The sequence below is a fragment of the Stegodyphus dumicola genome, chromosome 4 (genome assembly GCF_044657685.1).
Source record: "Stegodyphus dumicola isolate Sdum_Otavi_A_Nest chromosome 4, ASM4465768v1".
NCBI lineage: Eukaryota > Metazoa > Arthropoda > Arachnida > Araneae > Eresidae > Stegodyphus > Stegodyphus dumicola.
The window spans coordinates 114,852,867-114,870,728 of record NC_140771.1 but is presented as its reverse complement, the minus strand read 5'-3'; the positions used below and the strand labels follow the sequence as shown (position 1 = coordinate 114,870,728).

Below are 17,862 nucleotides of genomic sequence, written 5' to 3'. Positions count from 1 at the left end.
ACAGCGATCAGTTCTTGTCACAAATAATGGCCATCGATGAATTTTGGGCCAGAGCATATGAACCAGAACTGAAACGTCAGTCTGCGGAGTGGTGACATCTTGGATAACCAAGGCAACAGAAGGTCCGTCAGAATCCTTCCCCAGTCAAATTGATGGTGATCGTCGCATATGATATTGGGGGTATCATTGTTTGCCACTTTGTTCCTCATGGCAGAACAGTGACCGCACAGTACTGCAGGGACTTCCTGGTGTGACAGGTACGACATGGCGTTCGGAATAAACGTCTGGATCTTTTGGACAATGCAAGACCACATAAAGCAGAGTGTGTACGGCAACTACTCCGACGTTGGAGATGGGAAGAATTGAAGCACCCAACCGTACATTCCTGACCTTTTGCCCTGTGACTTTGATCTCATTTCCAAGATTAAGGAACCAATACGTGGTAGGCGGTTTGCAACACGAGAGGATATTGCTAATGCTGTACTCCAACAGATGACCCGATTCACACATGGTGCGGCAAATGCTGAGGCTGATGGTATTCAGCGCCTTCCACATTGTTGGCAGCCAGCGTGTGGTGACATTAACAGGGGACTACACTGAGGATCTTTAGTTCCAGGTTTGTCATGTCAACTTTATGTGTATTGTGTTATCATTCTTTTGCACGGTAAAGGCCATATTGCCCTGTATACTACCGTAATAAATATACGATATTTCAGTGCTATTCATTGTCCACACATGTAGTTAAGACCTTGTCCTTTCTTCTGTATATGTCACATTTTCCAACCGGACTGGTATCTTCAAGAAAAAAAATAGTTGCCATGACTTTTGCCCCAACCTACGTATATTTCACAAGAAGGAAAAAATATAATTGATAAACTATTAGTTTTTAATTTTACAAAGAACAAAGAATTTGAGTCATGCAGTGCTGTAAAATAATATAAATAAATAAGATAGTGAATGACTTATAAAAAATGAATATATTAGCACATTAATCATCTGCATAAAATTTAGTCGTTTGTGTATTCAAAAATTGTTTTTCAGTTTTTTTCTTCTTTTTTCATGGATTGATTTTAATATATTCTGTGACTTGAGAAAATATTTGAAAATACATTTTTTTTGCCAGTTCAAGGGGACATCTGAAAATACTCAGTCCAAAGCAAGTAGAAAATAATATATGATCAGAATTTTTTTAACTTTTTGAAACTGCAAATTCTGTCAGCTGTTGTGGGAAAAAAAAAAGGTTATTAATGTACGCTTACTAATATTAATTCCAATATCTGAAATAAATAACCTTTTGATTTTGGGGGACAGAATTTTGATTAAATGCATTTTATATCTTGTATAATGATCTATTTAAATAGATACTTTTTTTTCATAATTGCAATTAAATAAATAAAAAATTATGTGATAATTATGATTAAGTAACATTTAAGTAAGCATGATTAAGTAACATTTCCAGGAAAAATGTTAAGTGAAAATTTATTCAAATAGTGCTTGAGAAATAATTAAGACATCGAGAAAATACATTTAAAAAAAAAATGTTTACTTAACTTTATAAATGAGAGAAATTTTTAATGTTTGATTTCCTTTTGAATTGCTCGTTCATAAACTAACAAAACATTTTTTTTTAGAATTTGCAAGAAATCTTCCTTTCAAGATATATATATATGCATACATGTGGTTTTTATATTACCCATTTTTTAAAATTTAGTGTTCTCCATAATTATGTAATACAGTCAATTTCAACCAGAGGAAGAATTATCAAAAACAATGTGATTTTTTTTCTTGATATTATTTTAATTGCTTTTTCATAAATACAATAGAACAGTATTTAATCAAAACTCATTTAATTCAGTGGAGGAAATAATTAACTGGCATCAAATCAAAATATAGAAACTGATCATCTCTGATTATAATTTATTTGTTAAAGGGAAATTCCCTGCATTTTAATGAAAAGAAGTGATCCTACTGTATGTTGCAGAAAGTCTCTGTCCAGAAGATTTTCAAGTATTTAATATTCATTATGAATTTTGTCATTTGAAATCTGCAAGATCTGCATTTAAAAGAAGTGCCTAAAACTAGGATAAATTATCATAAATGAAAGTATGTTGATCAAAGATTCCAACAAATTACGAAAACTTCTGTTTTATATTCCGTGGAAGTTTTTGCCAAACTTTGTGGATGTAACAGTAATTCTGAAAAGGATTTCTTAAACTGGAGGCATAAAAATATTATTTATGGGTTATTATGAGTTTTTTAAATGTTTTATTTATTTTTTTTAATATTCACATATTTAAACACAGTACTGTTAATTTTTACATGCCTTTTTCAGCTTCATTCATAGAATAGAGCCACTAGAATGATTTAAGAATATTCGAAAAAAGTATTTTAAATTAAAGTGTGATATATTTATTGTAGTATTGTTGATACAACAATGGTAAGAAGTGTGTTATTATTCTAAGTTACTGTAACTTTAACAAAGCACAAAATCTATTTAAGCTGAGAACTGCTTATCAAACAGTGGTGTGACTGCCTAAAAGAGATGGGAAGTATTGACGGAAAAATTCAAAAAGATCCACTCGTTATTTTAAATAATGTGGATATAGAAAGGTATTGTAATTTAGATGTATAAATACATTGAATATTTTATGTATTTATTTTTACCTTTAACTGCAGAAAATAGTTCACATGGATTTTCTTCCGGGGGGGGCGAAGTTATTCAAAATGATGCAACCCAAATGAGTTTGAATAAATAAAGTTATGTTGTAGAATTTTATTGTGAAACTTTTAAAAGAAATCAGAAATTTATTTTTTTTTTTTTAGGAAAACTAGAATAATTTTACGAATCCTTTGTTTAAATTTTGTGAAGGTTGAAGGAAAGAAAGTAACTTTGATTGATGTAAATAAGTGGAGAAAACTCTTAAGTGCTGGTGCAGGATGTACTGCAGAACTGTTTCATTTCTTAGAAAATTAAAAATATATACAGTACAAAGTCCATAATCCGGAATGATCTATAATCCGGACCTCAAAGCCACAAACTTTTTTTTTGTATGCTTTACGCATGCACGTTTAATGTATAACAGACAGTATAAGTTAGACTAAAATTATCTTTACTGCTTCTAAGGCACTTCAGTTAATGTTGCAGATTGCGCTGTTCCTTAATCTTCTAATTGGATCCGGTTTATTATTTTTTGCAGACTGTTAGAGCAATTTTATAAAAAATTAAGCTTGAATTTCGATTATATCAAGAAAAGTTTCCAATTCTGCAGCTGACAAAGGATCTACAAAGTGAAAGCATGTTTCAATGTCCATCAAACAAAAAGTAGAATTGCTGCAAAAAATGGATAAATTACAGGACAAGACTTGAACAGTAGAACTTTGTAATTGAACAAGAAATTATGTCTTTTTGTAGAATTAAAGAGAAAGTATTAGCACAAAAAACGAAGCAACTTAAACAACTTACATTGAAAGAAATGTTTAAATAAAGTAAACAAATAAATACTAAGCTTTTTTTTTTTGTAAATTTTGATACCCTTTAGATCATAATTGCTCTTTATTTCATATCTTTAATTACATAATTTCTGCATGCCATCTTACCAGATTTGAATTGATGATATATAATCTGGAATCGCCAAAGTCCCGAAGAGTCCGAATTACGGACTTTGTACTGTGAATTATATATATATATATATATATGTGTGTGTGTGTGTGTGTGTGTGTTTTTCTTCAAGTAAAAGACTGCCCTTATTTTTCCTGATAATGAGGTTATCAAGGTTTTAAATAAAAGAACTGTATAAAAAGCAGTTCATGTTATGTTGTCGTATATGCTATGTGCAGAAGAAGAGAAGGTAATAAGTGCATGGAATGCTCAAATTATGTCACTGTAATTATAAAGTGTACCATTTTTCTGCTGGTTTTTTTGGGGGGGGGGAGGGGGGAGAGTTCATATTATCAATTATGTTAAAATTATTTGAATGCAGCTGCTGGTTGCATGTATGAAAGAGTGTATTTATTTTTGATTATATATCAGATTACAGTTCTTAATACAGTATTAGTAACACATAAGTTAATATTCAGCTTCATTTCTAAACAAGCATACTGTCAGTTGAGAAAGGAATTTGTGTGTAAATGATTTAAACATGAAATTATTACATTAATTATGACTGCATGTGTAACATCTTTGTACAAGCCCCAGCAAAACCAATATGTGTTTCTGGCTTATTTATTAACTAAGCTCACAGTTTCCACTGTACAGATATTAAATAATGTGCCATGTAAGTTGATTTCATATTTGTGATGTATTGGTTTTTTGGTGTACCATAATTTTAATTACTAATTGTTCATTGAAATTATCCAAAAAATATGAATCTGTCATGTTTTGTATTTTCTGACATAAAATGCAAGGTTTAATGCTATTTAATTGTAGTAAAACTGCTGGGGGAAAAATTGTTTAGAAGTATTTTATAAATGTATTATAAATAAGGTGTAAAATGCTTTCATAAAGCATTTAAGATGTATCAGTAGAAGTTACTATTATAATGAAGTCACGCATAAAGAAATTGTAATTATGCTTGTCTTGGCGTTGAATTGCCAAATGTCAAGAGGACGTTCTAAGGAAGGCAAAATATGCTGTATGAATAGTTGGATGCAGCTGGAAACATGTCATTTACGAGTTACTGTTGTTACACACGAGTTCTAAATAAAGCACAGTTCCTTCCACAGGATGTGTCTGATGTGTGTTTCAGCATATATAACTTGTAATGTTTGAGGCCAGAAATCCTACAATCGCAACTTTCCACAAAATGATAGCGTTAATTTTCATGTCAAATGTTGCTGGTGATCAGGCAGTCTTGTATGGTATCATTCAAAACTTAAATCAAGCACTTTTGTTTATGAATATATTATGTGACATCCTTTATAATATCCTAATTATATATAGCTTCCTGAAATCAATGCTTAATAGTGACCAGTACTTAAGTATTTTAGAACATAAATTACCACTTTACTGGAATTATTTAACTGTAATCCCTTAAGAGTACCCTACAGTTGAATAACATTTTGACTACTGATAAAAAAAGAAAAAGAAAGAAAAAGAAAAAAGAAAAAGAAAAGAAAGAAAGAAAGATTTCTAAATACAGACTCTATTAAACTCATTATTACCAGTACCAGTTGTGTTAAAATCAGCTGCTACATACATATGGGGAAGAGTGTATTTATATTTGATATCATGTCAGGTTATACATCTTAATGCAGAATCAATAAAGCATAATAATTAATGTTCAATTTTATTTCTAAACAAGCAATATTGTCATTTGAAAATGGCCACTGTTACAGTTATACCATATTTACTCACGCAATTCCTCCTTCCCACCGAGTAATTTAATTTTTGGGTGATATGGTTACAGTAAGAACATAAAAGTATTTTTTTGCCAATCTCTGTGCACTATCAAAATTTCATAAGTCTCCTATTAAATTCAGGTTCATTGCCAATAGTACCAAAAGTTATCTTAAAGAAATAGATTATCTTTTTGCAAAAAAAACTTCGCTTAATACGTGACTTAATTAATAACTATGATTTTAAGGATCGACATTGCAACTGGATGATTTCAAGTAACGAGCTAGTTCTAAAAACTGTAAATTAACTTACAATAGACCATATACAATGCTATGACTTCAAAAACCTCTATACTACCTTACCACTTAAAGAAATATATACAAGCTTACTTGCTCTACCGGATATAATTCCGCAAATTTCTACAATAATAAGTACTGAAAAATGGCAACTTTTTCTCTCAAGTGTGTTTTTCAATAATTTTATTCAATTTAACAATAGCATCTTTAAACAAATTCAAGGAATTCCAATGGGAGGTAACTTTTTCAGTTCTGTATGTGAATTATTCCTTTTTACAAAAGAATTGATCTTTGTCCGTTCACTCAGTAAAGAAGAACATAAATTTTTCCAACACATATATCGTTATATTGATGATATCATAGCCTTTAACAACCACAACAAAATAGAAGTTGCTAATATCTAGCCCACTTGCTTAAAGATAAATAATACAAATACGATGCAAAATAATGTAGTCTACCTTGACTTAAATATTATTGATTACAATTTTATAAAAGTTTACGACAAGGGAAGAGAATTCACTTTTTCTACACTAAAGTTAACCAACTGGAATTCTAATATTTCCAGAAGAATCATCATAAACACAATTTTTTCACAGCTACTTAGAATAAAAAGAATATGCAATACAACAGAACACCTTCAAAAAGAAATACTTTACTTCGTGACAATTTTGAAAAATAACCTAATTCCTCATAAAATAATTAAAAATACCTTAAAAAAAGCTGGCATTAGCCTTACCAATTTTTAGGTAATTTAAGTTAGATAATGAAATTTTATACTTAAAGCCCAATGGGATGGTATAAAGTGGATGGCTGATTCAGAGAATCTAATGTAAAAATGTACAGATAATTCTTCTCACTACATTTTCTTTCCTCCAAAAGATTTTGGCACAATACATTAATACTATTGTTTTAATAGTTTTAAATTACTTAGATGGCCAATTCTACTTTTATTAACAAATCGGGCCTTTTTGTTTTTCATTGGAGCTTGATCGCCCTCTAACTTGAAGAATTACGACTTTTATTAACAAATGACTTTTTTCCATTTTACTCTTACTTTTGTGGCCATGTTGAGTAATCTTTGCTGAATTAGCCATTTTCACATTTTTGAAACAGTTTTATTCTTCTAACAACTTGACTGATGCCATTTTGAATTCTTTCTATGTCCTTTCGAGTCTTTCAACCCCTCTTTAACTCGGGGGGGGAGGGTACAAGTTCCCGCTAAAGTACAATCTAATCGCATTGGCTGATACACAGTGACATTGTTTCACCCGCCTACGTCATATGACGAGAGGGATGGCTTTGAAAGACACGGAAGGGATTACAACCCCTTTCCAAATTTTTTTCGCAATCAAGAGGACAGCTTAGCTACAGGTCTGTTTTTTATGTTTTTTTGTGCTTTTTAAAAACTTTTTTCTTGGTCTTAGCAAGACCCATGGCGTTTGTTTTCATTAGAATTTAATTTCAGAACTATAATATTCATAAAGGTTTTATTCTTTAAGCTAGCAGGTCCAGCCCGTACATTATTGTATAGTTTGACTAATAGCAGACCGCTATTTATTTTATTTTTATTTTAATTTTAGCTTACTCGGAGTAGCATTTACATTTTTTTACACCTTAATGAGATATTTATGGCGGACGCGTCGGGAAATTGAAACAGAGAATTAAAGCTCCAAAAGATTTTTTGGGACAATTCATATTATTTTAAAAAAAAAATTTTTCGTCACACAAGACCTTCAATTGTCTGTTTCGGCGAAACGTGTAATGGTGTTAGCTTGGTTCGACATTCAACTAAATTTCCCTTGAAAAGCCAGGTTGGCAGTCTAATTAGGCTAATTTACCATATTCCGCTTTGTAATTTTTATAATTGTTGTAATTTTATGTATTTCATAAGTTTTAATTTTGTTTTAACTTGTTCCGTCGATCAGTTTTTTATGTGTGATAGTTTTTCATTTATCACATCGATAGGCTTTTACTTTTTTTTGCCATTCACATGTTTCCAACAATTGATTTTAACAATTTTTATATTCTGCATTTTATTTCGCGTGTAGGCTAATTTTTCACGCTTCCATGTTAATATTTTAAAAAATACTGCGTTGAACTATTTCTTGGAGCCACAGCTCCTGGTAACTTTTTGGCGAGCTCACTACAATATTTCTTCCTATTATTTCATAATTTTTGCAGCATATTGCGCAAAACATTTTTAAGACCAAATAGGTCTTACAACACAATACTTATTAGCTTTTCAATTTCAATTTACTTAAAAGAAACCTACATGCCAATAAGAATATGTCGTAATTTTAATATTACAGTATCTAATGAGATATCTTCATTTCTGCTCCCCTGTATCCTGAATCTTGCCCACTTTTATTGTTGTCCTCTTTTACTCCCTAGACTTCAAATCTTTTAATGCTACTTGAAATGCTCTCCTTGGCATTTGCCATCATCTCTATTGTTACTATCTTTGTTACCATTCAGTCTTGCCATATGCAGTGATCTTCTGAACCATCAGTAGCATTAGATATCTCTATTTTTTTGGCACTCTTCTCTGTTATTGCATCATCAATCAAAGCTCATGTACCCAAAATCCATGAGTAAATCAATTAGTAAGATGAAAGCAATCACTTTGTAGACAAATTTATTTTAAAATGTAAGAGAGCTTGCATAGGCCTTGAAGAAGTTGAAAATTACATGAATGCTTAAAAAAATCTTCAGAATCTTGTTCTAAAATGCTGAGGGGAAAATTCTACAAAGGAAGAAAATATACTAGTAGGTATGTTATTTGTGTCTGCAATGAGCCTATCGATATTCTTCAGGTAATATACTAAAGTATTGTAGGTAGATTGAAAAAGGTGGCCTAGAGCTATGGCCTGCTCTAATATGAACTCCTAAAATATAACCATTTTCTTCTCTCTATTTTTAGTGACATATCTACTACGTAATTTGTTTGTTCATCCTTTTAGTGCATCAGATAAATACTGGTACCCTCAGGTGCTTCTTGAAGAATCAGGTGCAACTTATTCTCAAAGAAGCACTCAGAGATAATGTATGGCAGAAGATACTGCCATATGCTTTTCCTAAGTGCTTCTTCTAGACTTTATGACAAAATTTTGCCACTTCTGCCACTGCTGGTGGCTTGCATTATGAAGTTTCTAGTGTTCACATATGTGCATTTTTGTCATTCTATCCACAATATTCTTATTCATATCAAAGGCATGGCTTCATTATTATTCTGAGCTGTGACGTATATTTTAGAATTATTGTTACTATATTAAAAATTTCCTTTTTTAATTAATAATATAATATTCCACAATTTCTCATTTATAACAAACGTACTTAAATTTTTAATTATTTTTAACAAAATCTCTGTATCTAATAAATAAGATTATTTATCTTATTTTTACTGGTATGCGTGAAAATCTGTTACTGTAAATTTTTTATATAAATGATTCTAATTGAATTTGTGTTATTATCTGAAGCATGCCATTCAAATTCAAAAATCTGCCTAAATACATACTCATTAAGCATATTCTTAATGTGTAATTTTATTCATTTATATAAACTAGTCAATTTTAATCAACAGGAGCTTCCAGTAGTTTCTTCAACTGACTCTTCTGGAAATGTATGTAAAATTACGTATATTTATAACTAACATTTAAAAAGGCTAAAAGCATATATAAATCTATTTTTTTAAATGCATCGTATTGTTACATAAGCAAGCTATGCTCTGCTGCGCTTTAGAAATCTTTTCAACTTTTAATCTGTTTAAAAAGCATGTTTTTATGAGAAAAGAAGTAACATTTTATTAAACAAAAAGCAATGATATTTATCTTAAAATAGTCTGAATTTTCATTCTAGCAAAATTTATAGATCACTATTCTAAATCCTTTTCATAATAGCATGTTTAAATGTAACAGTTTACTATTAAAAAATAATCACATTTATTTTTAGTGCCCTAAAATTTTATTTCCAAATTTTAATTTGATACTTTTGTAGAAGCAATGCAGAGCTGCTACTGCTAAACAATGTGGTTTAATTTCCACATTTCATTTGAAACTATGCATGTTACTGCTGGATGTGTACTGTTCTGCTTGTTTTATACTTCCTATCTTCATTAATTATGTAGTTAACTTTTTACCTTTCCATTATAAAATGAAATAGCTCTTTTAATTGAATGGGTGTAAAATGAATATTATTTTTATGTGTAGAATTGATATAAATAGTACTAAAATTCTGATAAAGTAATAATTAAGTAGAATTATTACTATTTAATAATTAAATAGAATTCTAATGAAGTAAAGATATGAAATTATTCATAATATCAAACTAAGTAGGTGTGAATTTTTTCATTTGCATAATTACTTAAGAGGTAAGCACTTTTTTGCATTGCTTAAGGATAAAGAAGTGCAAAGAGATAACTGATGCTAATATGCAGCTAAGAGCACTGTATAAAATAAATGGAAAAATCTTGTGTTGATAAATGTATGTTTCATATGATAATTGAATTATGAATGTAATAAATGTGAAATTTATTTTAGAAAGTTGAATTTTTTAAATTATTAAGTGAGCTGAACTGGTGATTTAATGACTAAGAACTTGTTTTATATGAAATATAGTAAAGCTAAGAATTTTGGATAATTGTAGAAGTATGAAGATAGGAATAAAATGAAATTTCTTTATATGTCTGTATAAATAGGTTATAATTATCATAAATATTGAACCATGTACAAAAGTAATTTAAGATATTTAACATGTAAATATGTACTCCCCCCCCAAAATAAAGAATGAATACTTTGAATAGAGAATATTCTTTAATGCTTTATGATGATCCTACGGATTTTAAGTTAAACTGCCTGCGTGCTAAATATCACTTTTAGGATTACTGAGTATTTTATTTGCATGTGTTGAAAGAAATTTTATATTGTGATATATGAATCACATATAGATTTCTAAACACTTTAATCTATTTAATTATATATAACTATAATTTTATACTTTTAAACAAAGTAAAAAAAAAATGATATATGTATTATGGCGAGAAGATTTTGAAAAGCACTTAGAAATTGTTTAGCTGAGCACAGTTTACTCTGTAGCATAAGTAAAAAATAAAGCGTTTAACTTCAAATCAAGTCAGTCTATAATGTAGCAAAAAGTGTTTTTTTGCTTTTTGGCACAGGAAGAAAAGTTTCTCTTTGGACTTTATCTCTCAAACATATAAACAGGTGTTAACTTTTGAAGTGTATCAGGAACAATTCGACAACAGTAATGATGACCATGTCTAATCTATTGTATCTCATCAAATGCTCCAAGTGACAGCCAAAAGCACAACCATTCCAGCAGTAAAAGTTGAGAAGGAATACCACTTTAATATATCAGCCATACCAATGTGTATAATTGCTTCATACTTGTGTTTGGTTTTAACCAAAACTTTATGGTGATATTTTCAACTCTGTAGAGGATTAGAAACCTATATTTTTTGTGATCTTAAATCATTTTATTTAGCATTTGATTGTAATTTTTTTGTAATAAATTATAAATCTATGCTATTTCAGTGTAGTTTTATTAAAATATTGCACACAAATTCTGTTAAGATGCTGAAATTTTGATTAGAGAGCTTTAGCTGAAAACTGCTTTCAGTTTATGCATGATTTTGGAAAAGTAATGAGACATTTATTTCATACAAATCATATTATTAAAGTAAATGAAATAATAATGTAAAATTTTTCTATGCTAGTGTATATGATGCTTTATAAATATATTTAATTTAACTAAAATTAATGCTTTATTTGTAATTTTAGCTGCATAGTAATGGCATTAGAGATGAATAATTTTCCTGTTATATTTTTAATACCAAGATAATATTTCATATAATTTTTGTTATTAATTTTACATGATATGACGGCAGTGTATTTTTATTCCATTGGAACAGCTTTTAAAGTTATAAATTATATATAAAGATAATTATATTGTTAAAATGGTGAAGGAAAATGTGTGGTAAACATATATATTGTCTGTTGGTGAATTAAATGAAAAGAGAGAAAGGTCGCATTCATAATTAAATCAAATAAGTAATAAAGATTCTGCAAAGATTGAGATCAGTGAAATTTCAAGTGATATGTATTTTTGCAGAATCTTAGATGTTATTTAAGAACTTTCAAGATATTTTGTAATTACAAAAAATAAGCTAGTATGTTTTATTTTTGTACATGTCAATAATGTGAAAATTGTTTTTATTTGAGTTGTAACTGAACAGAAATATAATTGTTTTTCTTCATCTAACTGTAACATAAGTGCATTCTTATTTTCTCTTAGCCTTCTTCATAATGTATTTTATATCCTATTTAAACCAATTTCTTTCTTGATAATTGAGTATATTTTTAAATTTTTGATAGTGTGTGCCATTCTGGCCCAGTAATACACTCAAAGCACAAATGATTGCTAGGTATTCAGGAGATGAAGAGCAAACAAAAGCCTTCTCCTTCAAAGAAGTGCATTCCACCCTTTTGAGTTTACAGTCAAAGGTATTTTTGCTATATTATTCCTAAATATATGTTTTAATGTTAAATTGAGAATTCAGAGCAAATATTATGTCAGTTATGTATTTAAAATATAAATAAAAGCATAGTTTAAAAGACCAACATTTGTCAAATATTGATACTTCTGTCTCTTATTTTTATACATTTGTGAGTAGAAACATGTCAAGCAACTTATAATATTTTATGTGAGGCACATTTCTGAGTAATATGTGTGCTTTGTTATAATTTAAATTTTTAAAACTTTATTTATACTTTCATAAAATTATTTTGTGAAAGTATAAATAAAGCTATACTTTCACAATACTAATTGTGACTTTATATTTTCATGGTTGGTACTGTGAAAGTGTGAAATTTAATTTTATAATAGTTATGTTCAGCTTTCTGCCAAAATTGTGTTTTTGTTCTTGAGAAACTTTTAATAGTATTGCATTGGCTTAAAATATTTTTCATATTTTTTCAGAACCAAATAAATATATCAGAAGCATACTTCAAATCTTCATTTTATGCTCATTATCTGTGCTTACTTAAATTAATGCTATTAATTAGTTCTAATATTTTTTCTTTACTTAATGCCGTCATTATTTTATGCTCATTAAAAAAATTGCACATAAAGGAAATATTGGATTTGAATGTAATTTTAAATTATCTATTGTTGTAATTCTTACAGCAATAGATTTTTACAGCAGTAGATAATTTTAAATTGCTGTAATTCTATTGTAATTTAAAAATAGATGTTGTGTGACAAATATTTATTAGATAGCTTTAAAAAATTATAACTAAATAGTACTTTTGGTCATTTTGTAATGCATTCTTCTACACAGTACAGTAAGGGGTCTTAAATGTCCTTAACAAATTCTGTTTTACCTTATCCCACATAATATATCTAACTCTAGTTTGTTGTTCTTGTAAATTTTGTGGCAACAGGAAAGTCTTGACACAGTAGCCTATAGTATCTCATAACATACAGCCAAAGCAGTGTCCATGGCTTCAAGGCAAGCCCTTGAAATTCCTGCAGTATGGTGATTAATGTTGTCCTGTTGGAATAGGGCACTTAACTGACCAACTAAACTTTTTCAGTTAATCATTGGGCTATCGAAGTGCATGGTAATCAGGCATTGTATAAAATCATACATAATATCTTGGCATCCATCAATCCAAAGGTTGATCATCCCTACTAAGACAAATGCAAAATTCATCGCTAAAGACCATGTACTGTCATTCAGCATGGCTCTGTGATATTCTTTCATAGTACCATTGCAGTCTGATATGATGTCACTGGTATAATAGGGGTAGTTTTCCTAATGGTCTGCATACCTGTAATATAGTATCTGCTAATGGAACTGCACTCACAGGATGCTTTAGGGAGTTGATCATTGCATGCTAAATGTCCAGAATTATGGCAGATGTGCATGTCAGACAACCCTTCAATCTTCCCTCACTGTTATTGTCTGGCTGAGTGGCCCAGAGCCTGTATGTCATGAGTGCACACCTTCTTCAGAGTTACCAGCTCTCCCCATTTGCGACCATACTCCGTGAACCTAATTTGCAACAAATTTCTCCCGACTTTCTGTTATTTTAAAAAATTCTCACGACTTTAGCTTGCCTTAATATTTCATTATTTGTACTCCAAAAAATTTATTTTTGCATTTGAAAGTGCAAGTTTTTTTCACTAGATACATATAAAAGAAAACTGAAATTATTTTGTGAGTTAAATATGCAGCGTTTCTGCTTTGTGTGTAAGAGTCCAAAACCCATGTCTGAAAACATTGTGTTTCAGTTCTCCAATGAGAATCAAGCTCTGATGCAGGTCATCTGCTAATGAGCACAAAGTAAGATCAAGGTTTTTTATTTTGATCATCTTGCCAGTCAGCAGCAAAAGTTTCACATCCTTTCCAGAAATAGATTAAAAAACTGCAATCTTTTGTCTTAATTATGTCTGCGAAAAATGTAAAATACTCATGTCCTTTTAAAAAATCCTACACAGATGACTTTCCTTCTATAATTCGTCAAGGAAATATAATATTATGCAATGTGTACCATTTGTCATTGTGATTTTTCTATTTTACATGTTAGAAGGTCCAATGTTCTTAAACATGGGAATACACAAGCACAACACTGAGTCATACAGTCAAAAGTCGTTAATCCGGACTCGTCGGGACTTCGGCGATTCCGGATTATAGATCATCAGTTTAAATCTGGTAAGATGGCATGCAAAAATTATAAAATTAAAAATATGAAACCGTAATTTATGAAATAAAGAACAATTATGATCTAAAGGGTATCAAAATTTACAAAAAGAAAAAGCTTAATATTTATTTGTTTATTTTATTAAACATTTCTTTCAATGTAAGTTGTTTAAGTTGCTTCGTTTCATGTGATAATACTTTCTCTTTAATTCTATTAAACAGACATAATTTCTTGTTTAGTTACAAAGTTCTGCTGTTCAAGTCCTATAATTGCTGTGTCGAGAATACCGACTAATTTGTCAATTGAAATTTTTTCGTTTTCATTAACCTCTGTGTCGGAAGCGAATTATAATGACGAGAAACTTGATTTAAATTATATCAAAGACGGAGTACATCGAGATGAAATACTACATTTAGCAAGGAATTATAAGCCAACTAAAATAAAAACATCTGCCCTGAAGATAAAGATAGTGCTGATGGATCAACTTCCAATTCATTGCACGCCGCGTCGTTTCCCTCCCCCGCAGAGCAGCATGAAATTGATAAACATATTTCGGAATGATTAGATAATCAAAGGATATGCCTTTATTCATTTTTTGCAGCAATTCCACTTTCTGTTTAATGGACTTCGAAACATACTTTCGCTTTCTAGATCCTTTACATATTAGTAAATATATATCAGAAATTCTATTTCACATAATCAAAAGTTCAAGCTTACTTTTATAAAATTGCTCTAACAGTCTGCAAAAAAATAATAAGCCGGATCCAATTCGAAGATTAAGGAACAACGCAATCTACAACATTAACTGAATTAGATAATTTTAGCTTAGCTTATACCGTCCGTTATACATTAAACGCGCGTGCGTAAACGTATTATGAGCATGCGCACATGCATATTCGCAGCCATAAAGGTCTTACGTGCATGCATAAACGCTGATGCGACGCGTGCGCAGAAAGTTTTTAGCTTTAAGGTCCAAATTAATGACTTTTGACTGTATTACAAAATTAAATTTTCTGTATAAACAAGGGACCAAAAAGTTTCTAATACAGAATTCCTGTTCTCTGCCATTTTACTGTTGTACAACCTGCCACTGAATGCATTGGATCATGCTGCAGCTTTTTTAGAAAAATGTTTCCTGGTAGTAAAATTGCTAAGAAATACTCTGGTGCAAGGACAAAAATGGCTGAAATTGTAGAAGAAATGTGTTTAAGAAATTGATATGAAAAATAAATTTTCAGTTATTGATTGCATTAAAACAGTTGCATTCTGCCTCTGTATGGATGGAAGCAATATACCAATGCAAAATTGTATCCAGTTATTTCATTCTCTCTCTTTTTTTTTTTTTTTTTTTTTTTAATCCAGAGTTTTCAGAAATTGAGTGTAATTTACTTTCTGTCCTCAGTTTAGAAGGAGATCCGACTGGCTTTAGTATATAGCACAGCTAATTATTAAATCTTAATAACAAAATTCAATTCTTAGGATAATTGTTTAACACTTAGTGCCAACAATACACCAGGAATGGTAGGTTTGAAAACTGCTGTTTTTTCCATCATTTTAAAATTGTATCTAAAATTCAGATTTGCAAATTATGAAATGCATGTGCACCTCTTAAATTTAGCAGTTGAAAAAGGGGCAGCTTCTTTGCCAGTAAGTGTGAATGAACACATTGTTGATATTTATTATTATTATCTTGGAAAGATTACTAAAAGGAAAGAAAAATTGAAACATTTCCAACAGTTGCATAATACTGAAATAAGACAAATCTGAAGTATGTATGTACATGCTGGTTATCTTAAGAGAAATGTTTATGCTCGACCAGTGGAACCTACTTATTTTTTTTTAAGAAAAAATAAATACTTCTAGAGTTAAGGTAAATGGCTCTGTTGAAAGTTATAAAATACCTGAAGTAAATGGAGGTGTAATTACTCCGTTCACTGTTAAAAATAGATACGAGAAAAACTGAGGAATTTCTGCACCTGTGAGCAATTTAATTGACAGTTCTAAAAATAATACTACAAAATATAAGCAAAACGCTGTTTCAAAACAAAGTTTTCCCCAAATAAAAAAATCGCTTGACAAAAGACCCATTTTCTGATTATCACAAGTTTACCTTGTGAAGAACGAATATTTGTTTTTGGACCTTAACAAAACTTTTTGCTTTTTTGCACGACCTTTTTGCCATCATTTGGTGTTCTTAATACGAATCTACAGTGCAGAATTACATTAATTTATGTTTCACAATCAGTGATCTGATTAAAGTATTATTTAATGATTAGGGAAACTGATTAGAGTATTTTCTACTATTAGAAGGTACAAGTAATAAAACTTTTTTTTTTTTTTTACGTGTAAGTATGTTTGCATTATTTGCATTAATAAAATAATAAGTTATTAAATTAATTCATAACTAAAAATATATTTTCATTGTAATATTTTTATTTTCAAAAAATTTTTGTCGCTGAGAAAATTCTCATGATTTTTGAGTGTCAAGTATGTTTCTTGAATCCATGCCACGAATCATGTGCAGCAATAACATCTGTATGACTAGAACAGCATGCAGTATCATGAAATGACCATCTTTCTTCATACAGTTTTACTTTGTGACTTACTTCAGTGCATCCAGCTGTTCAAGTTACTGTTGAATTCATTTTAAAGGCACAGTAGACACTGATGATTTAAACATAATAACACTAATGAAACTAAAAATGACCTATAGCAGGACACCCTCTATAAGTGTGGCTGGTAGAACAATAAGTTTTCACATAGCACAAAAACATCCCAGTTGCTCGCGGGATATGCGCACATCCTCAGGACATCCCGGAATATCCCATGAACCTCCTAAACACCTCTTTCCGAGGGCTTAATGTCACATCCCAGGATATCCTCAGGACATCCTAACTAATTTTAATTGACAGCATGCGGGATGTTATTAGGATATGAACTCCTACTTATTACATCCCGGGATATCCCACTAACCTCCTAAACACATCCCATTATATCCTAAAAACATCCTATCTATGTCCCATCGACAGCATATGGGATGTTATTGAGATTTAAAGTCCTAGTTACTACATCCTCAAGACATCCCATAATATCCCAGTTTCCTCCTAAACTCATCCTCCTGAGAGCTTAATGTCACATCCCAGTATATCCTTAGGACATCCTATCTAGGTCCTACCGACAGCATATGGGATGTTATCAGCATTTGAAATACTAGTTACAATATCCCTTTAACCTCTTAAATACATACTCTCAACTGCTTAGTGTCACATCCCAGTATATATACAGAGGAAACTTCCAGTGAAAGTATGTGAAGGTGGTGTGTTGATCTAAAACCTACTTATTTTACACAGACAGTCTCAAATCCTTCTCCTATGGTTACTATGGAAAAATCAGAAATGTTGAAAATATTTATACAACTTATTTTGTTTTTAAATCTGAATTTGTGAATATATTAAAACTGAGCAAGGAAATTAAAATGAATTATTAATACAAAATATTAAAACTGAAAATT

General features: G+C 30.2%; 1 protein-coding gene across 8 annotated transcripts in view; it reads left to right on the top strand.

The window, feature by feature from the left end:
- The window catches only part of Vps13 (vacuolar protein sorting 13C), a 334,969-nt gene that overhangs the window by 230,525 nt on the left and 86,582 nt on the right, over positions 1-17,862 (top strand). For 7 of the 8 annotated variants that reach the window (XM_085815349.1, XM_085815348.1, XM_085815353.1 and 4 more), the window contains 2 exons: positions 9,212-9,250; positions 12,021-12,149. In XM_085815349.1, the coding sequence (XP_085671475.1) occupies positions 9,212-9,250; positions 12,021-12,149 (168 nt within the window). The remainder of the gene's footprint in view (positions 1-9,211; positions 9,251-12,020; positions 12,150-17,862) is intronic. The other variant, XM_085815350.1, reaches the window with a different exon arrangement.